Source organism: Trichosurus vulpecula, chromosome 4 (assembly GCF_011100635.1).
Source record: "Trichosurus vulpecula isolate mTriVul1 chromosome 4, mTriVul1.pri, whole genome shotgun sequence".
In the NCBI taxonomy this organism is placed as follows: Eukaryota; Metazoa; Chordata; class Mammalia; order Diprotodontia; family Phalangeridae; genus Trichosurus; species Trichosurus vulpecula.
Genome location: NC_050576.1, coordinates 431,616,580 through 431,643,242, shown reverse-complemented (window position 1 = coordinate 431,643,242; position 26,663 = coordinate 431,616,580). Strand labels below are relative to the sequence as shown.

Below are 26,663 nucleotides of genomic sequence, written 5' to 3'. Positions count from 1 at the left end.
ACATCTTTTAGAGTGAGCTTCTGAAATAGCACCACCTTTCAAAATGTTCGTTACCTGATAAACTGCTCATAGGTCTTCAATTTTTAAAATAGTCATAGGATCACAACAGGCCTAGAGCAAGAAGAGACTTCACAGTCAGAATCATTTTACAGATGAGGAAACTGAGGCCTAGAGTGGTTATTAAGTCAGGTAATGAATCAGATGGGATTGAACTCAGGCCCTGACTCCAGAACCAGTGCTCTTTCCACTTGTGCCACGCTGTTCTCCATTTCAGAGGCTCTACACTGCACACTGACATGGCGTCCCCCCTGAGAAATCCAATGACCACGCCAAGGGTTAGACCCAGCAGGCTGCTACTCTGCATCCCTCACTCCATGGAATGCTGGTGCCTTTCATGACAAAGTTACAGGAGACGGCCCTGCCTTAATCTGAAGGAGCCAGCTTTATCAATGACAGTTATGCAAACGGCACTGCCACTGGTAACACTTGGCAAAACTGGGCTCAGGAGATGGGCCACAGGAAACCAAATGGCTATTTCAGGACATGCTGGGAAAGGGCAATCCCACCTAAGCACCCACAGCAGCACTGATATACCTCAAGGCACAACCTTAGACCTCACTGCTACTCAAGATGCTCCAGTCACAGTCCAATGCTGTTGACATGCAAAAGCAGGACAACAAAACCCCCATCCCAGAGTAGACCTTCCAATGAACACGTGACAACACAGACACCATTTCCAAACATGGAAGTTAACATGGCAAACATACTTGGCATGAGAGAACAGCACATTCCTTTGCTAGTGACCGATTTGCCTTTCCAAGTTTCTTCCGCAGTTTTGAGAAATCCCTGGCTGCTTCGGGGTGATCCTTTGAATAAACATAGGCTTTCTTATCACTTCGTCCGCCTCCTTGGCTCTCATCCTTGACATGCAACTTACAGAGGTAGGGAGCTAACAAGAAAACAAGTCAGCCCATAAATGGCAAGAGGTCCACAGGGGTAATGAACAGTATGGAACGCTAAAGCCTCACCGAAACCCTCTTCTCAGTGTCTACGCTGGGTATGAAAGTTTTAATGACCTGGATGTTTTAGTTCCCAGATACCAGACGGAGTTCAGGACAAATTCACCAGATACCAACTTCAATGACAAAGCAGAAAATACAAGACTCCTCATTAGTTGCAAAACTGACTGGATGATGTTCATTTTACCAAGTCCACTTTGTCCAATGCCTTGGCTGCTGTGAACTCTAACCATCTTGCACTATGATTTAATGAGGGCATCCACACATCTCACAGAAATGGAAAGTGCCTCAATGTAAAGGCACACTCAAACTGTTGGGAGGCTTTCTCGGGCAACCTTGAAGCTCTTAATGTAGATGAACTGTGTATGCTGTTACTGTAGAAAATTAACATATTGATCACTTTTCCTAAAACAGATTTTCTTATATTTTTCTGGGCTAGTTTCCTTAAGCATATGTAAGGCAGAGTAAAATACAGAAATGTGACCCTAAACCTGAGACAAAATATGAACTTACATAGTATCAGGCTAAACTAACTTGTTAGATAATTATTCTTTCATGCTATTAGCTAATCTTTCACTTGAAAAATCACACCCAAACAGGGAAAAAGGCCAATTTTGTTCTTCACTCTATTATTCTCCAAGACAGGATTCAGGCACACTGAACTCAAAAGAATGCATACTCCAACTATCTCCTAATTAGACTTTCTCATTTTTAAAAGTTCTACCCGAGCCGTTATACGCCTTTTCTGCACTAGCTGGATTATTTTGGACCCTTCAGGTCCCAGATGATGATACAGAGACTGGGGATTGGAAAACCTGAGAACTCAATGAAAGATGCAAAAGCTTTCATGGATTTGGAATGGAGGGAATTCTTCCATTTGGACAGCCCTGGATTAATATTAATCAGATCTTTCATTGATGAGCTCCATGAGGTATTGCAGGGAGTTGGTATCTCAACGATGAACAGCGTCATGGATACAAAATCAGGGAACAGAATGAACTACAAACCAACCATCATCCTGCATGGAACAAGCAGTGAGAATTCTCCATGCACTTGAAGCGGCATCAATATACAAAGCATGTTGTGATACTCCATACTTCAACATGGTACCAGCAAGTGAGAGTTAACATATTTGTAGCATCTGTACAGTAGCAATCACTGGCATTGTAGGCCAACCTTAGCACTACAAAAGTTGTGCATAAAATCAATGCCATCCTTGGGTTGGTGCATCTTATGCCTACTATGCGATGATCCTGTGACCCTAGGGAGAGGAAATATCCCCGATACGGTTAACTCAGCAAATGCATTAAGAATAGCTGGCTGTTCTTCCCACAGTAACATAGCAGCGTACAATAGGCAGAAGAATATGAAGAACACAGTAGGGACACTGTCATCCTGGATCCCTTGATCTTGCACCAATGAATTTTCTCAATCTGTCAAGTGCACCAGATTTTGGTAACAGGAGGAATAATCCCACCTATGGAGAAGAGTAATGGCCCAAGAGCAGCCCAGACCCCAGTCATCATTTCATGGTGTGCTGCTACATTTCCCTGAAGAACCCAGGGGAAGGTCGGGTGGAGACAAGGCCTATTTTGTTGTTAAACTCTTAAAGCGTTCAGTGTTTTTGGATATGACTCCATAAATTAAGGGGGGAAAGTGCCACCTAAATAAAGCACAACAAAAAGAACCCTTCTCCTAAGGTTCTGATCTCTCAAATGAACCATCTTCAACCCATGCCATCAACTTTAGGCAGACAAATCAATCTCACGTGGAATTCAGTGATGTTTCAGAAACAAAAGGGCTTTTAAGAAGCTTGTCAGTTATTTATTCAGATAAAAACATAGAGCACTAAATGGAGAATTACCCCACTCTCCTTACCCACCCCCAAATATATGTGAAAGACAAGGAATGGATAGGAAAAGAAGGGAAATGGAGTGGTTTCTTGTGGCCCCTCTTCAGGAAGGTGCCTTGGAGCCTCTTCGGTATGACACACAGCACTAGAGTCAAACTACTGAGTCCATTTCCCTTGCCATTATGGAACTGAACATTCAGGTGCTTCCTAACAATTTACTCCCCTTTACTTGGCCAAGGACAGGAGTCAAAAAGCGGCAAAACTGGGCACTTAGTATCTTTGCAAATACTGATTTCTCTTTCCTAAGAAAAAAGTATAGTAAAGGTGGTTTTTTTCTCATAGAAGATCCACTTCCCCCACATTCCCTATATGCATGATTAACAGATGGCCCACAAAGATCCCTCCCTCCCCCTTTCTTCAAACATTTCCTAAAGAACTGACAACACTTGCAGGACAAATGGCAGCTTTATGCTGAACCAGGGCTGAAGAGACAGCAAGTTAAGGACTAGAGTGGTTAGAATTTGTATAGCAGGGCAGATTAGAATGACAACCATAGACCCCAATGGCAAAAGAAAACCAAACAGGCGGGCCTAGAGAATATCCCAAGCTGGCCAAACTACTGGATAACTACGACAGTGACTGGCCATTAGTTTCTAAAATTATCATTGCACTGGACTCCTGAGCTCCAAAATGTTCAGTTGAAAACAGCATAAAGCCAGTGCCATCATAGGTACTATTTCACAGAGTGCAGAAACCACAGAGGAACTGCTGTTTGTTGGCCGTGACTTGGTAGGAGTGGGCAAATCACACAGCTTAGCCTGCCTTTCTCCTTCATGCCTTTCCACACCACCGATGGCTGAGACCTGCCCATGGTAGGTAACCTGTCAGAGGCTAGTTTGATTCTTGGTTCAATGGGAGAAACAGGTTTCTTTCTTATTCGCTTCCCCCTCATAGAAAAACAGCCTGTTATTCTGCTCTAGCTCTTGAATGGCGATGCAGTATTACTGGAGAGATGGACACACTCAGAGGTTTTAGATGTTGAAAACTTTCTAGAACAGCATCGCCCTCTCAGAATATTTACCCCTTATATATCTATGACCCCATGGGCATGCTCACTTTGCCAGGGGCAGAAATCATTCTTGTTTTAAATACACTATTCACAACTATGGGGGTTTTCTTTTGGAGTGTGTGTTTAGTGGTCTTAAAATAGCCAATTTTGACTTTTTTTTTTAAAATGAGAAACCCTGGTATAATAAAATTCTATCAGTCCAATTCCCACCCCCCAAGGGTAGCCCTTAAAAATAATGGGGTAGGATAAAGTTTAAAGAAGACAAAGAAAGACAATTATGTGTCTGTAAGAAAGCACTGCATATGAAGCAAGAGCAGCATCACTCTGGTATAGTAGGTGAAAATCAGTGTGAGAGTCCAGTCCACTCTGGGTACAATACACTCGGCCTGGCTGCAGATTTCTACTTGAGCGATGTCCAGCCTACTTTGCTCGTGTGCATAACTAAAAAGAGGAACTGACATTCAAAGCAAACCAAAAGCTTAGAGCGTTAGGAGGTGGAATAGGAGCTCATCTGCTGAAGAGGGCCAGGCCAATGGGGAGAGAGACCTTCTCCAGGCTCAATGCACTTCACAGTCTTGGCTCTGCTCCCCTCACACATGGGACCTTTTGACATCGAGGCACCACTGTCTCCATTTCCTGAAAAAGTGTTTTGTGCTGAGGATCCTGACTCCAAGCATTAAGGCTTCCATAAAAACATATTCTTGATCCAAGGACAGAACGCAGACAATGCACCCTCTGCTCTGAGGCTGCACGCACGCCGGGATGGATGGAACACTGGGATGTCATCAAGCGCCTGTGAAAACCGGTGAGCCGGGCTCTCAGAGGGGCCTCCCTCCCCACCCCCCACCCCCCACGCAACATGATCAGGCAAGTCAGTTTCTTAGCCTTTTCAAAGGGACAAAATTTCAAAGTCTTCATCTTCTGAATCAAAGAATCTTTCCAGTTTCTCTACATCGGAAGAATCTAGGGGAGAGAAAACAAACCATTTCAGGTCAATGGAGCGTTTGAGTTGGCTGAGGATGGAGTGGGAGAGAGGGGACGAGTACTAGTAAAACCAAGAGATCCACCCTGAGTACTTACTATGGGCAGAATTCTATCCTAGAAGCTTAAGATCAGGTCCCCACTTTCAGGGAGTTTATATTGTAACTGGAGAGAGAAGACATACGTGTATATGAAAAGATCATCATTGCTGGTAACCTGTGCATGTATTCTGACTGAATGAAACAGCAGAGAAAAGTCTGCAGGAAAGGGTTTCCAAATGGTATGGTCAGGAAAGGCTTGAGGGCAGAGGCAAGGGCTGAGCTAGAACTTAGAAAGAGACCCAGAAAGGGGCCCAGTGGGCACCCACGTTAGAAAAACGAGAAGGACAACTCCAGGGGACTCACGATGGAGAATGCTATCTTCATTCAGAGAAAGAACTGCGAAGTTTGAATACAGACTGAGGCACACTACATGCTCGCCTTTTCTGCTTCTCTTTTGTTTTTGGGTTTTTTTTTTTTGGTTCTGTTTCTTCTTTCTCATGATTCATTCCATTGGTCAAAATTCTTCTCCACGACTTGACTAGTGCATAAATTAATTCAATGTGAAGTTATACATGACAGTTATATGAGACTTCATGCCGTCTTGGGGAGGGAGGGGAGAAAAACTGGAACTCAAAACTATGTAGAACCGTGTGTGGTAAACTAAAAATAAATAAAGAAATTTATAAAAAAAAAAAAAAAAGAAAAAAAAGAAAAACAAGAAGGCCTTCAGAGGCCCACTAGACCACGCTGCTTCTTTTTGAGAGGGATCAGAGGGATGAAATACTATGAATGGGGAAAAGAGTCAGGAAATGAAGGAACTAGTACAGTCGGGAATGGATAAAAATTAGAAGCAGCAAAATATCTTTTTTTTTGAATTGAGACATAAAAGACAAACTAAAATTTGTTGACTCAATCCTCAAAAAACATATCTACCCTAAATATGATGCTTGATGTAAGCCTTGCCACTAAGCAAAAAGAGGAAAATGGTTATGTGATGAGTTCATAACACCATGGATGATGTCTACACTAGACCTATGGCTGAATCAAAGGACAAGGTGGCAGACACTACTGATTTATGTCAACACATCCGCAGTAGCTTAGGTTTAACAACTGAAAACACATGTAAAATCTATATACCAATTAGTCAATTAAGCTAAGTGTTTGGCTAAGCTAAAAATTGAAATGGCAACAGGAATCATGGACCACAAAGACTACAAAGCAATGAGTCCATAGGAGGGTTTATAATAAAACAAAACACAAAACCCACAAAAATTCACTAGAGATCTACAACTTTCTTCAATATTCACATAAGTGAAGACAAAAGTAAAGAAAAAATAGCTCCTGCTTATTTCTCTGGGCCAAAAACACAGATGTATATTGTTAAAAAACTGTGCAGGGAGAAATTTAGAATAGAATGCGGGCCTAAGCCCTGAAATTTCTCACTGTAATGTGTCGTTTCTCCCTAGCTGTGGCATTCAAATGAGAGCTCAAGTGTGAGCAATTGATACCCAAAAGCACAGGGTGTAAATAAAAAAAAAGCACCAGAAGTCCTGTGGGCTCCCAACCTATAGGGACAACATGGAGGTTACCTAGTGAGAGATTCAGAACGTCTGGGCATGAGAAGTGTGAAGGCTGACGTTCGACCAGCTCAAACATCGGCAGGGCTCCTGGGATTCGAGATAACTGCGGGGAAAACCACACAAAGAAGCCTAAGAATAAATCTGGTGTACTTAACAGTCCTGTCCACAATGCTCTTGAGCCAAAGGTACACCAGAGACCTGAATTTGGAGAAAGGTTCCAGTGAGGTGTTCCCTACTGGAAAATTTCAATATCATTTTCCACAAAGATAATCTTTTGTCAGATCTCTTCAGTTATTTATAACTTACATAACTGAAGGTACAAAGAAAAATATCATACACCATAAACTTGAGGCACAGACTTAATGTAAAAATATAACTCAAATTCAGAGCAAATTTAATTATCATAATCATCACCACCATCATCTTTAAATCAACACAAGATTCAGAAGCACTATTCAAACTTCCCTTTAAAACCTAACTTGGAATGGTTGTTCCCGGTATTTTACCTGTTTCTTAAGAAACACAGATTCGGACTTTATAAACACTTGTTTACGTAGGACTGGAGAGAAGAAGAAAGACAAACCTTTTTGACTTGCTGGCACCAGTCAGTGAAGTCTTCCTCAGTCTTGCAGAAAAAACCCTAAAATAGAAATCTAGTTTAAGTGGAAATATAGAAACACAAACCAAGACGGACACCGAAAAACCTCTGGCCCAGGTACTGAGATGGCTTTGATCAGCCAATCCTGAAAAAGAAGAAGTGGAAACAGGCTGGCCACCCTTTGCGCTCTTTTCTCACCCCTCCCCCTTCCCAATTCTGTTTTGATTGCATACGTTAATGAAGGCACAAGATTTTGGTTCCAGCAACGGTGTGAGTTGAAATGCTTTAAAGAATAAGTCGCCAAAATACAAAAGCTAAACTAAGAAAGTTTAGTAACTTTTTTCCTTAAATGAGTGCTGCCTATGAACGGTGCAGGTTTAGGTTTTTCAAACCTAACAATAAAATCAAAATCTTAAACCCCACAAATATTTTAGTTGACAAATACAGTTGAAACAGTACCAAAAGAAAAAATTTGGTGCTTAGAATAAGTACCTCGCACACAGTAAATGTTTAATAATAAACAGATGTTGATGACACATGTATAACCTATTATCAAACTGCTTACATCTAAGGGAAGGGGAAAAATTTGGAACTCAAAATGTTATTTAAAAAATGAATGTTAAAAATTGTCTTTACATGTAATTGGAAAAAATAAAATACTATATAAAAGAAAAAAACATGTTGACTGACTATACAAATTATGTTATGAAACTAAAGTTCACTAGTATTAATCAATAAAATATTGGTTTTAAATGACAAAATATTTGAAATAATCCTCAACTTTCAGCAAAGTCAACAGTCCTTAATCTACCTCCCCTTGAGTAAGAAACAGATCACAAACCTGGCACTGAGGCTTGCTGGGAAACCTTCAATTATCTAGACACCTCATGGAACACTTTCTCTGCCCAAAGCATAGCAGCTCAAAATGCCTTGCTTTCCTTTAATGACGATTTCATCATTCAGAAGGTGGAGAAGTCAATGAGGGGGGATGTCTGTCTTGCAGGGGTGCCAGGGATACACTTGTCCTCTCTTGATTCCCAGTGCTGAGCCCTGCTGGATCACATCCCCTTCAGGACACTCAGCCTCCCTTTTCTTCCATCTCTCCTCTTTCTTGGTCTCCTCTACTGGCTCTCCAGTCTTTCTCAAACTCCTTGAGGCAGGGAGTCCCCCCGCAAGAGCCTGACCTTGGGCCCCTGCTTTAGTCCCAAGACTTAAGGCAACATTTGCTTCCACAGAAATAATGTAACACATGACTTATGAAACCCAGGAATTGCCTCTCTTTTGTCAACAATAAGGGCAGATGAAGGTAAGAGAATTTCTCTGCCTATGGCTATAAATGAGATATTTAAACAGGGACACTATCAACATAGATTAGTACTAGATTATCTTCTAGCAAAAGGGGGAAATTGAGAGAGATAATGGAGAAATTTGTTTCCATAAATTCAGAATAACAGTCAGCAGAATGAGAGACACAACGAAGGAGCTATTGGGCACAGCAGAATCCAACTGGTTTTGGGGCCTAGAAGTCAGTCAGGTAGAGTAAAAGTTAAATCTTGCTTGGAGTACTCATGCACAATAAGCTCATGAATATTAACTTCTCCTCTGGGAGGACTAAAGGTTCATCTTAATGGTCATGAGATGCATGTAGTGGGAAGTGGGGTACTAGGCGTATGGGGAAGTTGTGCCCCCTGTAGTATGTAGCCAATGGGAAGCAGAGGAGGGACTTTGCGGTCGGGCATAGGTATTTAGGCTTGCTTTTGTTTCTATAGGGTGTCTCTTCTATGAGAGACCTGCCATAATAAACTTTTTTTTTATCTTCACCCCTCCTGAGCCTGAGTTATTTATCACACCTTTCAACATCCAACCTTGTTCTCCCACTTCTTTGTTCCCAATCAGGAGCACATAGGAGCTCATTGCTCACGGATCCCCATCACTCGCTCACTCCCCTGAAATAAAACAGAAGCTTCTAAAAGGGCAGGAACTTTTAGTTTTTGTAACCTTAGCTCTTGGACATGTAACACACAGAGCAGGAGCCTGATAAATGTATGTAAAAATGGGGAACATTTCATCAGAGAATGAGAATAAGTAACAGAGGGGAGAAAAGGAAGAGAAAAGCAATAAATATCCCTAGATTTGGGACCCCTTGGCTCCTACAGGTTTAAAGGAGAGGGACAATTCTGTAGCCTATAGAAGGAAGGATAAAAAGCTCTCAAGAACAAAATTCTCAAGACATAAAGATGAATACTCTGGAAAAGGAAAAGGAAGAATTGTCTCTATGGATACACAAGGTATTCAATGACCAACTTATATTTTAAGAGAGATGTTGAAAAAAAGTCCTCCTAATGAAATGAGGGCTGAATCCTGAAATTCAGCTTCCCCAAGTATAAGAAAGGGGAGGCAAAGCTTAGTACAAGTTTGACCAAAAGAAGACAGAGGGATTCTTGTGCACTCTAAGTTCAGTGTCAATTGACAGGGAGATGTGAGAGCAAAGCCCCCCAAACCCTAATGCATCCTCAGGCTACATGAAAAGAGGCATGCATCTGTCCGGCACTAGGCACTGGAGAAAAGCATACTCTGGAGGGGCATGAGAGCTGTTCAGCTTTGCAAAGCTATCAGGGCAAGGGACTGGCCTCATTTTGCTTTGCCTCAAAGTACAAGGCAGAAGTAGATTTTGGGGCTGAAGGAAGGGAATCCTTCCTGATCAGAGCTAGGCTCTCCCACGCTCACTAGAGGTCTTCCAATAAAGGCTGGAAAACCACTTGCTGGGACAATAGAGAGGATTCTTGCTCAGAGTGTCCCAGGCCTCTTCCAACTACAAACCACACTTACCCACTACAGTGTGCAGATTTAACATACAATTTGAGCACCAGAGGTTCTGCCCCTTGGATAAAAACATTGCAAAGGGCCTTTGTGTCTCCCTAGCATTTCTCTTTCCATTCTAGATTATCAAGTGCAGACAGTGCCTCCTACCTTTGCAGCCTCCTCTATGGCCCATTCCTGCACAACTGGGGACCTTAGGATCTGATTCTTTGAGAAACAGAGGCACCCCAAGCATAGAGGGCATCCCAAAACCACACAGAGAGTTCTCCATATTTCACTCAGCTCTGTCATACGCAATAGCACAATCATGCTGGGCAGACACAAAACTTCAGCAAGAAACAAAGCAGGATCATAATGCAGAGGGAAAATACTCCACAAATCCTTCGAGGGTCACTTTCTAGAACTTGAACTACTACGTGTCAGGCACTGTACTAGACCTGGGGGATACAAAGATGAAAGCAGCCACTGCCCTCAAGAGCCTTGCACTCTCCACAAGAGAAACAACACACACAAAAGATAGGACCTACTTACAAAATAGACACAGTCATTTCATAGACTAGCAGCAGCCATTCTGTCTGGGCACCAGGTAAGAGGGAGCTGGGGGTGCCAAGAGGTGGAGTGGGTGGATGACAACTCCAGGCCTCAGGGCAGGAGTGGAGAAGCTGCACCTGGGGAAAACCAAGGCAGCCAGAATGGCCAATTTACATTCAGAAGCCTCAGGCATTGGTACAAAGAGCAGTCTTAGTGGACCAGCTGGGGGCCTCTCAGAGCTCATTCCCTAGTCACTCTACTCTGCCAAGGCTTGCAGACACTCCTGAAAGGTACAAGATGGATTGTAAATCTTCTTTCTTCAGTCATGGTTAGACCTCTGAGTACATTTCCCTCAGTAGGGCCAAGTGCTGTGTACAGAAGCCTCAGGAGAGGGTCTTCCAGAGACACAAAGGCCAGAAATGTCTCCTCTGTCCTGGTGGCCAACCTGCCTCCACGGACCCTACAGTGAGAATCCAAGAGGTCCCTAGATGGTTGGTACCTGCGGCATTTTCAGGCAGGCAGGATCTCTGCTCTCAGAGCCCTGCAGTTCATTCCAACCCACAAGCCAGCACCTTGCTATCTGGATGAGAACCTGGCTCCACTCTGGGGCAGGAAAGTTCCTCCTGACATTAAGTCTCATTTGGCCTCTGTGACCCCAATTCATTGCTCCTAGAGAAGGACTGGACTGTGTGACATACTAGAGAATGACAACTTCTGTCTTGTTAAAGAGTCAGTATCTGAATTAATGCAGGCTTCAGCACTTTCTGGAGAGTGAATTAAATATGAGGGAGGTACCAACACCAAGTATTGTTCTGATAATCTCTATGCGAAAATAGTAGTGACAAGCAGGCTTAAGAAAAATAAATTTTATAATATATGTGACTTCAATAATGTATAAAGAAAGATAAATAAAGCACAACTGAACACTGTAATTGAAATGACCTCAGAAGAGGTCAGAAAATGTCGCTTCCTCCTGTAATCGAAAAGGATTACAGGTACAGAATGTTGCACATGCTGCCAGAAGAGGGCGATATGCCTGGTCTTGCTAAGCTTTGTTTTTGTTTTTTTAATTTAAATCTTTGTTATAAGGGAAAATTTGCTGGGTCTAGGAGCATGGAAGACACTTGGGTTCAGAAACTAATACGACACAAGAAAAAAGCCCTCCTTGATACTCCAGTACGATTTAAGTTACAAGAATTTCCAAAGAAAGTAGAGAAAAACAAATCTCAGTGGTTTGCAGAACGTAGACCCTTCTCTGCCAACACAGATGAAAAGTCTTCCATATTTACAAGAAGGCCTCTGAGAAGTGCTGAGGATAAAAAATAGTCATTGTTCTGGTGAGCCCAGAGAACAGGCTTTCGGAGCTTGCAATGGATTCCGGACAAGAGACGTGCAGGCGTCCCCAGGCTGAGTAAGGCTGCCCAGGGATTTTTGGCTTCAAAAGGCAAAGTCCTTATGACACCAGGGTTACTTCCACACTATAAGGCATGAGAGTTAGGCTTCAGAGAATGGAAAGACAAAATGGGAAGCTGTTCGTTCTAGGCTGGGCAGGTTCATTTCAATTCCAAGGGTTTCCTTTTACTTTTAAGATGCCTTGGCCCAAAGTGATTTTGAGGACCATCCAGATAAAAAAGATGGTCCTAGAAATGAGAAGGAAAAAAACCACCTTCAGCCCACAGCTACACTGAAAAGAGGGGAGGCAGTAAGTATGCCCCTACCAGGTACATACCCGGAGGAGGTCAGAGAGAAAGGCCAAGAAGAAACCAAGAATCATCCCGTGCAGCACTGGGAGGGGGGCCCTGTGGGAATGGGTGCCCATTGATTGGAGGATAATGAATATTGTGTATGAAGAAACGATGACGAGGAATTCCATGACATGTGAGAAGATTCATATGAAATGGTGCAGATGAGAAGGACTCCAACAATGGAAACAAGATCCCCAAAGGAAGATGACTGCCTGAGCAATAAAAAAGAGAAGGCCCAAGCAAACATCCTTTCCTCTTCACAGCAGGGACTAAACATGAGGTACGGTGCCAGACAAGACTTCAGCATTATGGGTTTTTGCTTAATTGTTTTTCTTTAGCTCGAAAGGGGATGAGGGTGGGTAGTAATAAGTTCGACATATAAAGACCAAAGGGCTGGACTGGAGAGAGAATACCCAGAGAACACGGAAGGGGGTCCTGGATACGTACCACTGCAATGGAGGGGTCAAGCTCCCCGATGTTCATGCGGCATGGAGGGTGCTGGCAGTGGAAGGTCTCGTCAGGGAAAACGCCACCTTCTGTCAGCTCCACGGCAGGCTGGGTTGTATGCGGGTCCAGGTAAATCAGCTCCTCCCCTGGGCAGGCAGAGAGAGGAAAATGAGTTAGCACGAGCAAACATCCTGGACAAGGAGGGAAGCCAGCAGGCAGGGGTCCTGCCCTCCTTGCCACATTAAAGACAACTCAAGGAAAAAAGGTGAGAGACTAAAGAGAGTAAACACTGAATGGGGTAAAAAAGTAAGAGTCATTAAAACTACAGACAGTGTTTGACAGGTGAGCGAGATAGAAAAACAAAGCTGGGCTAAGGGTAATGAGGCCTAAAATAAGGAAAGAGAAACAGAGAAGGAAGGGCCTCCTCTTGGGATTTAAATGCAGACCGAGTGAGGAATGCTCCCTTAGAAAAGGGTGGCAAGTCAGATGTGTCTACCTGAAACTGGACCCACCCACGCTATCTCGCTCGAAGGGAAGCCAGCAATATGCAGGGGGAGTGTTTTAAAGGAAACAAAACAGGAAGGAGCATGGAGTGGATGTGTGGGTAGGAGGAGAGGGAGAGACTGCAGCATTGCTCCATGGCATGAACTGAAAGGCATTGGGATACACCGAGCACTTTTCTTTTTCTCCTTTTTTAAATTTCGAGGCAATTTGGATACCACAGTAATCCAGTGCTGTGGGCGACTCACCTACATATCCAATGAAGTAGTGAGCACTGTTGGGCTTCCCTCCAATTACTCCCAGGGACTGGGGCATCATAAAACAGTGCTGCAGAAGAGACAGGGGCGAGAAAGAGAAAGAGAACCACTGAGACATAATACGTTGATGAGGGCCAGGGAGGAAAAACACAACACTGAGAAAACCAAGATGACACTGTTTGGAGGAACGGGGATGGTGCTGCCAGGGAGTGCATGCACTCTCATGGGAGCAGGTGGGAGGTCGAGTGGGCACACACCCACAACACCTGGAGACCATCACAAAGAGGCTATGGTCCAGGGCTAGAGGATAAGGAACAGCCTATCAGCGAGACAAAGATTCAGAAGGGTAGGCTTGGGGAAGGCTTCATAGAGAAAATACACGATAGAGAAATGGAGGGAAAGACATTGTGGTAGGGAAACAATAGGAGAAAGGCCTAGAGGCAAAATCATCCCGGTACAGGGACAGCCAAAAGCCTGGCCTGACTCAAGCCCCAAGATTATACAGGGAGTGGAGAGGCGAGCCCAGTGAGTCAGGCTGTTGGAAGGCCTTAAATGCCAGAGTGAGAACCACAGGCTTCTGACAGGCTCTGGGGAAGCATGTGCTGAAGTACAGCAGTAACAAGATAAAAGCAGCATCTGAGGACCCGCCATCGGCAGTGATGTGTAAGATGGCTCGGAACTACAAGAAATGAAACCACAGAGACCATGGGCAAGTTGAGCACCCTCGTTGGGCCTGTTCCCTGGGTCTGTAAAATGGGGGGAGGGGACCTCAACTAGAGGCCCCTCGGGTCCCTTTTAGTCTCTGTGACTTATGGGGAGGCTCCTACTGAGATCATGCCCAAAGTGCCATTAGCTTTGAACAGGGTGGGGGGAACAGGAAGAGCAGAACCCTGAGAATATCGAGGTCAAGATGAGCTTTACGTTTGGGAATGAGAAGGATGGTGACAAATGGACAGAGGAGAGAGAGAAGATCCTAAAAGTGGGAAGTAATTTACAATTCCCAAAAGAGAAGTCCTTAACCTCTCAAACCCAGTCACCAAGTCTAAACCTTGAGTTAGTAGAGGCAGAGATGTTCTGTGAATATGTGAAGTCGTCAGTTTTGACTGGGCCCTGGTGCTGGGAGATTCAGGTTCTACCCCCAATCCAGCTCCTGGCAGGCCTGGCATCCCATTTCCCAGGAAACACAGCACCACACTTGGCTGAGCCATCTCCTCTGTCCGATGCTCTAACTTCTCTGTCAAGTATCACAACCCAAGTACTATAAGACTATAGATGTCATTTATAAATGTCGTTAGGCCACTCTGGTGACCCTAGGACCCCAAGGCCCTGGGCTCTTAGCCAAATCCATCAGTTAATTGGGAGACTTGTTAGTAATTCAATGTGTGACTCAGTGTCACTTCCCTGCTATTTCCCTGCCTGTGAGGGCGTGGGAAGAGATGAGTCCTCAGGTCTCTTTTACCTCTAACACTTATATCTGATGTTTAACCATAACATTAAGCCATCAGAATAAGCAAGCTGAGCCAGATGGGGCACTGTGCCCAAACCTAGCCCCACCAGCTTACAAACTCTCCCCACAGTCCCTGTGACAGTATAAAAACTACTTTCCAACTGAGCAGTTGAGGCATCCAGCATGGCCACGCACCCTAGGGCCAAAGAACTTCTATTTCAAGTACTGGTTTGGAGGCAGAAGGAAAGCATGCAACCAAAAATCTGATGATGCCTCAATGTCCTTCATCTTTAAAAAGAAAAGAAAAAGTTAAATCCAGCCTTGCTTCAGGCCAGAACCCTGACTCCTGCTCCCTAAACCCTACCTTTAGAGTTTCGGTGTAAGCTTCATTGATATCTGTAAGCCCAAGGCGGAGAGGGATCAGCAACACCAGCGGTTTCCACTGTGACAGCCTATCAGTGACCTCAGCTCCAGGCGGGTACCCATTAGAGAGCAGTTCTGAGTCTGGAGGAAATGCAGCGGCATCTGGGCATGGAGAACTGGCCTTGCACAACCTCCCTAAAAAAGGCAAAAAGCAGCATACGAGGAGTACAAAGACCCTAAACTCAAAACAAACATTAAATAACTCTAGGACACATTTAAGACACTAAAGTTCACATCTGCTATTCAGTTGGAGTGTCTCCTCAGCTGAGAGCAAACAGAGCACTTCTCCCTGCCCAGCTTCCTTGGCTCTAGCCACTCCTCAAAGTGCCTTCTAAACTACCTACCAACCCCTTTCCCAGTCTCTTTCCTGCGGCAGGGCACCTCACACCTTGGTGAGTGCATCCACTCCCATGGGCTCCGTCCGCTCCCTCAGAGGGGGAGCCTGTCTCCTTTTTTGTATCTGTGACCCTCGAACCCAGCACAGGGCCTGGCCCACGTTAAGTTCTTGTTGACCAATGACTCTCAAGTCCATAGACTCAATCATTGTTTCTTCCTGAGCTCCTCCTCCAACTCTGCCTGCTGGACACACTCCCCACCCTCACTGGCCAGCCTTCAGGGACCTCAAAGGCAACGTATCTCCAACAGACATCATCACTCACCCTTGACCTGGCCCCCTCCTCTTCACTGCCCTCTGTGTGTGTCTGGCACCTCAGCTCCCTTCTCCTTTGATCTCCTACAACAGGGCTATCCAACCTTAGGTTTTTATTGAAACAACAGGCAATGTATTGATTTGCCACTTTAGTGAGAGCTCTGTGGTAGCTCTGTTTCATTTACTAAAGCATTTATGTAAATATCTATGCTTGTAGGCAGGCACACTGTGGGCCCGCATGCAACTGCAGGCCGCATTTTGGATAGCCCTGCCCAACAACTAACCAGTCTCCAAGGCCTTCTTAATCCAGGACATCTTTGGTGGCTCTCCCTTCCTCCCACAGTCCTGGCCGAGAAGATGACTTCTCAATTCCTCTGCTTGCCCCCAGTCTCTCCTGTTTCCAAGCAGTCCATTTCTTATGTGCCAAAGTAATCTTCCTAAGGCAAAGGCCAACATTCAACGGCCCATAGGATGAGATGTCTGTGTGGAAAGCTACTCAGGCCTAAACACACTGGTTTCTCTTCCTTACAATCACATAAAATTGGCCTGATGTAAGAAACAAGTAATCATTTAAAAGGGAAATGGGCTGTTTTAAGAAGTACCAGGTTCCTCTTCACTTAAAGTATTTGAGCAAAGATCAAAAGTTGACTTATTGGGTCACGACTTTTATTAAGGTACCAATTGCCTTAGAAGTCTTTTCAAGCTCATATTCTGTGATTTTGTAAGACTGTGGATTCTCCAGTACTAATACAGAAATTCCAGTATTCAGGCAACTATTAAAAGCACTCGTTTAAGCCCCTTTAAAGATTTAACAACTAAGCTTTAAATTCTTGCAAAGGTGACACCCTGTATTTTCAGTCTTTTTGATGAAATCTGCCCTTAGAGGACCCATTCAGTACAACGATGACTTGATGGTGAGTGACAGCTAGATGTCCATGGTCATCACGTTCTTGAAGGACAAGCTGCTTGGGTAAGAGGAGTGCTGAGCACTTGATAGCCAACATTTCCTGGATGGAATGTGACCTAACAAGTATCTGAGAATCTATGAGTGCGTCATATTTGTATCCAGCTGTATCAAAAACACAGCAAAGCACAGGCCACTCTGAACTGTCCTCCTTTTACTCTCTCTCCCTCAATCTGCAAAGATCATTTGTAAGAAAGATCCATGTACAGGCCTTCCCTCCAGCTCAGCTCTCCTATGTTCTTAGGAGCCCTGTGGGTTTCCAACTGATTGTCTTTCATTTTGCTGAAACCAGAAATATTAGCAGAAACTATGTTGCACTTTAGTATTGGGCACTTCTGTTTGTCAGACTTCAGGCCCCTGGCACACTTGCACACTTCCACAGCACGGGCCCCAGCACTGACCAAATGCAGAGATCTGGCCCTTCCTTCACACCAAAAAAGTGGGACAAAGGCTGCCACCCTCACAACCCTGCTTTGGCTTGAAGCTTCTCGAGGACCTGTTTTACTCCAAAACAACTTCCACCTCAAAGTACGCGCCCTGTGCTGCCAAGGGTGGCTTTCCCTCCATGTTCTGCTATCTGTTTGGTCTCAAGTTTACAATAAAGGTTTGTCAACCACCCGGATTTTGTTCCGATCAATCTGAGGCTTCTTACAGTTAATTCTGCCTCTGCAGTGTATCTCGACACATCAATGACTTACTTATCTCCTCCATCACCACAGTGTTGTCCATCGCTATGTGGACGGCCAGTGAACTCCACGTATCAAAAACAGCAAGTTTCCTGAAAATAAACAAGAACAGGAGAGAAATAAGCAGGTCAGCAGGTTCTTGAAAGGACCCAATTATATGTGTTTCTCTCCTTTTTGATTCTTCAGGTGAAAAGCTGCAGCGAGCGAGTGCAGTAGAAGACAAGCAGCACGGCCACCGCAGGGACTGGACAAAGTCACCAAGACACCACTCCTGCTGGAGCCACGTTTCCGGAGTGGCGGCAGCCCCGGCTGGGCGTCCTCCCCATCAACTCCAAGCTCTCTTCCTTCCCTTCCTGAGCCCCTGCTGTCTCTGGGCTCTGGCCACCTCTCATGAGCCACTCTCCATTCCTATTACTACTCTAGAAGTGACTGGTGGCCTCCCAGTCTGTTCAAGTCAGGAGCGGGTGACTATGCCACAAGAGCAAAACTGTGAAGAATGAACAGATGGGGTTGGCGACCAAGGAAGGAGACTGCGCCCCTAAGCCACACACCCAAATCAGGCTCACTGTTTGCTTTTACTTTAAAACTAATTGGACATATTTTTTTTCCTTTTTAAAAATTAATTTTTTTTTTTAGTTTACAACACTCAGTGCCTCAAGTTTTTGAGTTCAAAATTTTCTCCCTCTCCCCCCACCCAAGACAGCATGAAATATGATACAGGTTCTACATATAACTTCACATTAAACTTATTTTCTCAATAATCAAGTTGTAAAGAAGAATTATAACGAATAAAATGAACCATGAAGATGTAACAAAACCAAAAATAAAAGAAAAAAGAAAAAAAGAGAGCAAATAGTTTGCTTCAATCTGCATTCAGACTTCATAATTCTTTCTCTGGATGTCTGTAGCTTTTTCCATCATGAGTCTTTTGGAGCTGTCTTTGAACCTTGCATTGATGAGAGGAGTCAAGTCTATCAAAGTTAGTCCTTACAGATGCTGTGTGTCTATAATCATGTATAATGATCTCCTGGGTCTGCTCCCTTCACTGAGCATCAGTTCATATACGTCTTTCCTGGTTGTAATGAAGTCCATCTGCTCCTCATTTCTTATTGCATAATAGTACTCCATTGCATTCACATACTACAATTTATTTAGCCATTCCCCAATTGATGGGCATCCCCTTGATTTCCAATTCTTTGCCCCCACAAAAAGAGCTGCTATAAATATTTTTGTACATATGGGTCCTTTTCCCACTTGTGTGATCTCTTTGGGATACAGTCCTAGAAGCGATACTGCTGGGTCTAAGGGTATGCACATTTTTATATCCCTTTGGGCATAGTTCCAAATTGCTCTCCAGAATGGCTAGATCAGTTCACAACTCCACTAACAATGCAATAGTGTTTCCAATTGGACATATTTCAACAACATGCAAAATCATTACTGAACTGCTGCATGGTAACCAGGCATAAATGATTAGCAGTTTTCACATACAGAACTGTAATTAGGATTTTTTCTAATATATATTTTTTATTTTTTTTTGAGAGGGGAAGACAGGGCAATTGGTGTTAAGTGACTTGCCCAAGGTCACACAGCTAGTAAGTGTGTCAAGTGTCTGAGGCCAGATTTGAACTCAGGTCCTCCTGACTCCAGGGCTGGAGCTCTACTCACTGCGTCATCTAGCTGCCCCAGTATTTTTTTAAAAGCCAAGAAATTTTTAAGTTTGCTTTCTCCTGGTAATTATTCCTCCAGGGTCTGTATGTGCTTAGTTTTGTTAACAAGAAAAAACTGGCCCTCAGACACCCTTAAGAGACAATGGTCCTCTATCTAACTCCACTCCAGCTGGCGTTCCCTCTCCTGATTCTCCTTTTCCCCCATTCCCAACACCTGTAAGGAAGTTAAGAGGAGAGCCCAGCCATCCAGAAGGGCTGAAGGCAAAAAATGGGAGTGGAGGATTAGGGTTAAAGGAAGCGTCCGATGAAGAGAGAAGACAGAGGATCAGACAGAAAGTAGGGATCTGTGCTCAGGCAGCAGCAAGAACACAATGAAAACAGGACTATCTACACACTACTAAGAAATAAGCCCTCAACAGCTATAGCCTAGGGGAGCAAAATGGACCATAAGACTCTCCTGACTCCGGTTATCCAGGTACTGAAGATGATGGAAGCATTGATAAGAGGACACAGTTAACCTTGAGGGCTGGTCTGCCTGAGGATTTCAGGAGCACTGTGAAAAAAAGGAGATTTCTTTAACAGAAGACAAAGCCTTTCATCCCACAATAAATGAGAAGAGGCTTTAAAAACAAAAACAACCAGGAAAGGAGTAACACATCAAGGTAAGTTTTAGTCTAGGCTTACTTAAATAATGATATCAGAACCCTGAAAGTGGTTAATTAGCACTGGGAAGCTTGAAGGAAATGATGCCCCTCAAGGGAAAAAGGCTGAAAGGGCTGAGCCTTCCGCTGCATAATTCTGTACAGGGCTTGCCCTTTTCTGCTCATCTGTGAAGTCTTACACTTCTTTGGCCAGCACCACCAAATGTTACCAGTCTGGAGGGGCTGTGGGAAAATGGGCACACTACTACACTCTTAGTGGACCTGAAGTAGCCATTCTGGAAAGCACTTCAGAACACTGCCCAAAACACTACTAAAAACCGCACATCCCGTTTGGGCCAATGATACGGCTACTGAGTCCATAATTCAGATATCAAAAAGAAGCAGAAAAAGATGAAGAATAGGATCCAAATATATAAAAATACTTATACCAGCTCTTTTTGAGATAGGGAAGAATTGGAAACTAAGGGCATGTCCATCAACTGGAGAACAGATGATCAAGTTAACAGTATATGCACGTGACGGAATACCAGTGTGCCGTAAGATAAGGGGATGGTTTGAGAGAATCCCAGGAATTCTTTAACTGATGCAAAGAGAAGTGAGCAGAACCAGAACAATTTATACCATAACCACAATATTATAAAAACAAACAAACAACCTTGAAAGACTTAGGAATTCTGATCAATATAATGACCAGACATAATTCCAGAACTCATTATGAAATCTGCTGCCCACCTATAGAAAGAGGTGGATGGCTGCAGAGGCAGTCTGAAACTTTTTGGGGGACATGGCCGATGCAATCATTTGTTTTGCTTCACTATACATGTTTTTAAAAAGTTTTGTTTCTCTTGCTTTCTTAATGTAAGGGAAGGAGATGAGAAGTTGGAAAGGAGAGAATGAAGATCTGAAAATAAAATAAAATAGATTTTAAAAAACCTTAATAGCCCCTGGGGAGATCTTGTACCTCAACAGCATCCAAGTCAGTGTTGCTCAAACTGTGGTCTCAGACATTCCAAATAAACTGTGGATCCATGAGAAAATTTCAATACTAGTAACACTCAGCCTTCTAAAATTTTACATGTTTTTCTTTTTATTTCAGTGGGGGAAAAATAGGAAACAGAAGGCATAAAAAGCCCAAGATAGCCCCTGTAGACAGAGAGACTCCAAAGGAAGGTAGAGTTTGGTGGAGAAGGAGTGAGTCAGCTTTAAAGGGACAGGGCCAGGCCAGGCCTGGGCAGACAGAAGAGCCTAAGCTGGGTGTGGGGAGGTGATAGAAGAGGAGAGGGAGCTTCTTGACTTCATCTGAAAATTCCTGTGCTTCCTTATGAGGGAGTCTGTGAGTCCAACGTCCTCTTTCCCTCTACTTCTTACTTGCCATTCAATTCCAGAGAAAAGGAAGGAGCGGAGCCCGACCTCCCTTACATTCTCATTCCCCCAAAATGACCATGGGCCAGCTCCCACAGAAACCAAACAGGCTCTCACCAGTACCCATGCTCTGAGCACAGGTTACACTGAATGAGTTCTTCTCTGCCTTTCAAATCATTTTATCCCAAACACAAAGATCATTTTATCAAGTTCAGTGAAAACATATGGCCCAGTCTGACAACGATATCTATAGTCCCCACCCTTTACTTAGACCTCCTGCTGCCAACCGGTATTTGGGGATCATTTCAATATAATTCAAGCCCAAATGCTCCATGACCAAATCAGTTTTGAAAATACTGTTTTATGTTGTTGGGATGCAGCTTTAATAGTGACATTTCAGGTATTAGTCAACAGATGGGGTAATCTGTGGTGAGGGGAGAAAAAAGAAGAGAAGCAAGGTCTTCTTACACATCCCCTAAAATCACCGTATGGAGAGCCTACTTGTTAAGACAAAATATTATAAAATTTCAGTCAATATTGTTCTCATTTTCCATTGGAAAATACTCTAGGAACGATTGATTAATCACTTGGAAAAACATGGAAAGGGCCCCTTCAAAAAATGTTAAGGGTAATAATATTTTTTTTTAAATTACTTTCAGAGAGAGAAATAGAATAAATTATCTCAAGTAAAAGAGGCAAAAAAAGCTGTTATAATGGAGGTGAAAGGGAATGAGTCAACCTTACTTTCACTGGATTTGGCTTAAGGAGGGAATAACAAACACTCAATTGAGTATCTCACCCCACAGGAAAGTAGGGGAAAAGGGGTAAGGGGTGGAGGGAATGATAGAAGGGAGGGAAGATTAGGGGAAGGGGTAGTCAGAAGTAAACACTTTTGAAAAGGGACAGGGTCAAAGGAGAAAATAGAATAAATGGGGGGGGGTGCGACAGGATGGAGGGAAATATAGTTAGTCTTTCACAATATGACTATTATGGAAATGTTTTGCATAACTACACATGTATAACCTATATTGAATTGCTTGCCTTCTCAATGAATGTGGGTGAGGAGGGAAGAAGAAAGAGAACCTGGACCTCAAAGTTTTAAAACACATGTTAAAAATTGTTTTTACATGCAACTGGGAAATAAGATATACAGGCAATGGGGTATAGAAATCTATTTTGCCCTACAAGAAAGTAAGGGGGAAGTGAAGGGAGGGCAGACTGGGGGAAGGGGTGGGCAGAATGCATGCTATCTTGGGGTAGGGTGGAGGGGAGAGATGAGAAAATTTGGAACTCAAAATCTTGTGGAAAGAATGTTGAAAACTAAAAATATGAAATACCAGTTCAGTACATACTTGAGTACTTGCGCGACTGTGTTTGGTCCGTACCACTGGCCTATAGATTTGCCCTCTCCGACTCCCATTTGAGCTGTAAAAAAGAATCAAGTTAGTTACATTTATAACCTTATTTATGTCATCCCTTAAGAACACAGCTGAGTCTTACTCAGAATGAGGTGTTTTAGAAACCCACAGAAACTTGTGCAACAAGCATTCACAAAAACTATTAGGCAAAGGAAAGGAACAAGAACGGGCTGCTCTATTTCTACTCAACGAGAAGGGCTGTCCTGTTAGGAGGCAGAAGTTGGGGCAAACCACGATTTCCCAGGGACTTTGTCAGTCTATCAATTTCTTAACTCAGGTAAGGGGATGAGATGGGGGTCACAAGAACACCGCTGACCTCTCAGGGCTGCGAGTGAGGATCCTATCTATATGGGCAGAAAGTGCTAGCTCCCTGTAAAAAAACAAAGCCAAATAACCAACATCCCACCATTCCTGCCAGTGCAAGTACATCTTTATTAGCTAAGTTGTTGACACTGACCCTCCGGTGTTCACAGAGAGCTCCTAGAACAGAAGCCCCTTCCTTTATGAGATAGGAGCACAGGTATTCTCAGTTTACAGAAGAGGAAACTGAGACACAGAGGCATGCTGTGCCTTGCACAAGGGCACCAGGTGAATACAAGTAGAGCTGGAACCTGAATGTCAGTCTTCTGACTCCAAATCCCACGTGCCTCTGATTACACCATCTCAATAAGCCCTTCAGCCAGCCCAGAAAATGACAGACGTTCCCAGAAGAGAACAGAAAAACCAGCCGGCTCTCCCCAAGGGCCCAGCAATCCTACCTATTTGGTGGATAGAGTAGTAGCTATCCTTTTTGTCAATGAAGGCGTTGAGAACGTTGGAGTAGTTGTCTGTCTGCCTTCTCCCTCGCTTCCATCTCCAGTCTAGTGGAAATACACACAAAGGCCAGGCTTACTGAAAATCTTCATTTGGATTCTGGGATACTAACCAATCATAGGTGGCTTTGGCAACAGGGAGCGATTGGAACGTAACAAAGAACAACGTGAACCAATGAACATTTTACCTCAAGCTTGTCCACCCACCTCAAAGACAGCAGCAAGCAGAAAAGCAGCAGGAGAAAGAGAGACAAAGGGAGGCAAACTGGACGATCAGTCCCCAACCAGCAATGAATCCACTGCTGGTCAGGACCCCTTAAGGCTAGTATAGGGACACCAGTAACAGGGAAAACCTCATTCCTATGAGTTTAATTGATGCCCAAATCACTCCCATAGTCTTCAGGTGCCCAAAAGAGAGGACTTACCCAAGATGGATGGTGAGAACATTTCTATGGGCAACAAACGGGGCCCAAGAGTTAAAGTCAGGTGATGGACAGAAAGAGGCATAAGGGAGAAGTGCCTGCCTGGCTCCACAGAGAGCACTTTTCATGAGAAAAGAGAGCTGGGCTAAGCAAAAACATGTTATGTCACTCTTCCCCTTCTTTTCCATATTTCCATATCCATGTATGTAAAAACCATCAGCTGCTGGGTAGTAAAGGGACAAGCAGGCAGAAGATCACGCCAGCTAAACAAAAAGTGTGACTCGATTGCACTTGGTTACAAGCAGCAAACACATCTATTCTCTGAAAGTTGTTGAGTGCCCAGAGTACAAAAAACAACTACCTGAACTGCTTTTAAGACCATGTAAGAGATGTGACTGATGGTCTCTGAGGAGGAAACTAAAAAAGCTAGTCAGATACCACTGTAGCATTGTGTTGGAATTTTCTGTTTAGCACAAAATAGAGCCATGCAAATCTTTTTCTGAAGTTAAGGGCCAACTCTTCAGGCTCAGGCTCCAGCTAGCACATGCTGGCTCGCTCGTGCTCTCTCTGTCTCTCAGACTCAGACTCAGACACAGACGCAGACATACACACAAACACCCTACCCCTATTTCAAGTACCTTAATATGTGACAGCTGACATCTGATACATAAAAAAAGCTTTCCTTTAAACAGAGAATTCATGGACAATCGATTTTGTATTCATTAAAGTGAAAAGCAGAAATGGAAAAATTCAGAAAACGCATAAAGATAGGTTAATTTTAACATAAATTCATACTATATTCTAACAGGCAGGAGAAAAAAGTTACATATACTTGAAAATATTTGAAAACTTACACTACCAGGTAAGAACAAGCCTGAAGCCAAAGGTATTGTGTACAATTTTACTTGTCCAGAATTTCTTAAAAACAAGTTTATGCTTATCAATTTAATTTTAAAATGATTTAATTTTAAATCCCTGAAAGCTCTGCAATGAATTTTATGTGATACTAAACCTGTCTCTTAACCATGTGCTATACTTCTTACTAAGAAAAACAGCCCCAAGGTTTAGATTTGTTATATTTGCAAATAGCTCTCCTTCCAAAGACATAAATTGAAAAAAACAAGAACAAAACCCAAACACAATCCTCCCCCCAAACACATACACATCTAGCTTTGTAGCTCACCTCTGCCTAAGTGCCTGCAGACTAGGGCCTGAGCAAAGATCATCTGCCCACAGCGCAACATGCAGCCCCAGCCAGTGTCTGAGGTTGGGCCCATTCCTCCTGAAATCATGAAGAGAAACAGTGTTTAAGGGTCAGCCAAGAAGCAGGATGGAAGCCAGTCTGTTACCTTCTGTCCAGATGAATGGTGCTTCTCACAATACAATACTGTACCAGCAGCTCTCATAGTGTGGTGTGAAGACCCCTAGAGGACTGAGACCCTCTCAGGAGGGCTACAAGGTGAAAGCCATTTTATAATAACATCACTAAAGAACTTTAATTTCTAATGTGGTAAATACTAATAGCTATAACCCACACAAACAAAAACTCTTTGAAGGGTCCCTGATAGTTTTTAATAGTGTAAAGGGGTCCTGAGATGAACAAAATTTGAGAACTGCTACTGCAGAAACTGAGACACACACCCAGATGTACATATACATATGCTGATGTATTGATGATGACTACTTTTGGCCTACAGGAACTGGAAAAAAGAGGCTCCAAGGACTAAAATGCATTATATTTATGAGATGTATCAATAAATTGAAGAGATGTACACCTTTATACATCAGACTAACCACCGGGCACGTGATTTGAATTTTTTTAGTAACAGTTATGAATCTGTCCAAAGAGTCATCCCCTCCTCCTTTGTCTCCTATCTGCCAGTATATTGGGCTCTTAGTACTTATTCCACCAAGTGCCTTGAAGAGTTTGGCCTTTGTTTCCTTGATTAAATTAGGAGTCTTTGATGACCTCCTTGCCTCGAGGGAAAGCCTAGTTTACATGGGTTTGAGTGACATGTTTGTGATATCTAAGGCTTTCAGACCACATGGGTTTCAGTTGCATTTTTGTGACCATTTTAGGTCATGTGAGTGAGTCACACGTGTGACTCACCTTTGACCCTGAACAAGATACATAAAACCAGAGGTTGGCTTTCTTTTTTCGGAGCTCTGAGCTACAGCAGGAGTGACACGTGACTCTGGGCCAGCCGTTGTCAAGCTCCCAGCTGAACTCAGATGTTGATGGTTCCTTGGTAACTATGAATTGTATTTGGTCTGTTTATAAATGTATGTTTGTAATTTGTTTGTGTTTGCTCTGAAGTTCAGGGTGCTGCTGGCTTTTTTCCCTGAACTAAGTGAATGATATTTGTATGCTGGATTAAAGCAAATATTGTTAACCCCTTAACGCTGCTTTCCTTAGCAAAGCAGATCAAAAGAACCTGGGCTTGCGTTAGTTTTTCACTCCCCACAGCAGCTGCCAGGCAAATTGTTGCAACAGCCTAACAACATGGATTTTTGAAACATGTGGCCAAAATGAAGACAAAGTCTGTTGCGATGGAAGAAAGCAAAATTCTCTGGCTCCCGAGGACTGCACTATTAACTTGCGTTTCATAAGTCCCAGGTTCTAAGCAACGGGGCTCACTGATTACAGAGAACTTACTAGAATTGGTCAAAGTAATATCAGGTGTTGAAATAAGTGTAACAACTTCAA

At 43.5% G+C, this 26,663-nt stretch overlaps 1 protein-coding gene across 3 annotated transcripts in view; it reads right to left on the bottom strand.

The window, feature by feature from the left end:
- Positions 1-2,799: 2,799 nt before the first annotated feature.
- ATG4B (autophagy related 4B cysteine peptidase) overlaps positions 2,800-26,663 on the bottom strand; it is a 40,118-nt gene continuing 16,254 nt past the window's right edge. The window contains exons 4-13 of one of the 3 annotated variants that reach the window (XM_036756681.1): positions 25,140-25,238; positions 23,481-23,582; positions 22,657-22,729; positions 17,623-17,702; positions 15,253-15,446; positions 13,433-13,511; positions 12,684-12,829; positions 7,126-7,182; positions 6,552-6,645; positions 2,800-4,903 (exon numbers count right to left, since the gene is read on the bottom strand). In XM_036756681.1, the coding sequence (XP_036612576.1) occupies positions 4,830-4,903; positions 6,552-6,645; positions 7,126-7,182; positions 12,684-12,829; positions 13,433-13,511; positions 15,253-15,446; positions 17,623-17,702; positions 22,657-22,729; positions 23,481-23,582; positions 25,140-25,238 (998 nt within the window). In that variant the 3' untranslated portion in view covers positions 2,800-4,829. The remainder of the gene's footprint in view (positions 4,904-6,551; positions 6,646-7,125; positions 7,183-12,683; positions 12,830-13,432; positions 13,512-15,252; positions 15,447-17,622; positions 17,703-22,656; positions 22,730-23,480; positions 23,583-25,139; positions 25,239-26,663) is intronic. The other 2 variants (XM_036756682.1, XM_036756683.1) reach the window with 2 other exon arrangements.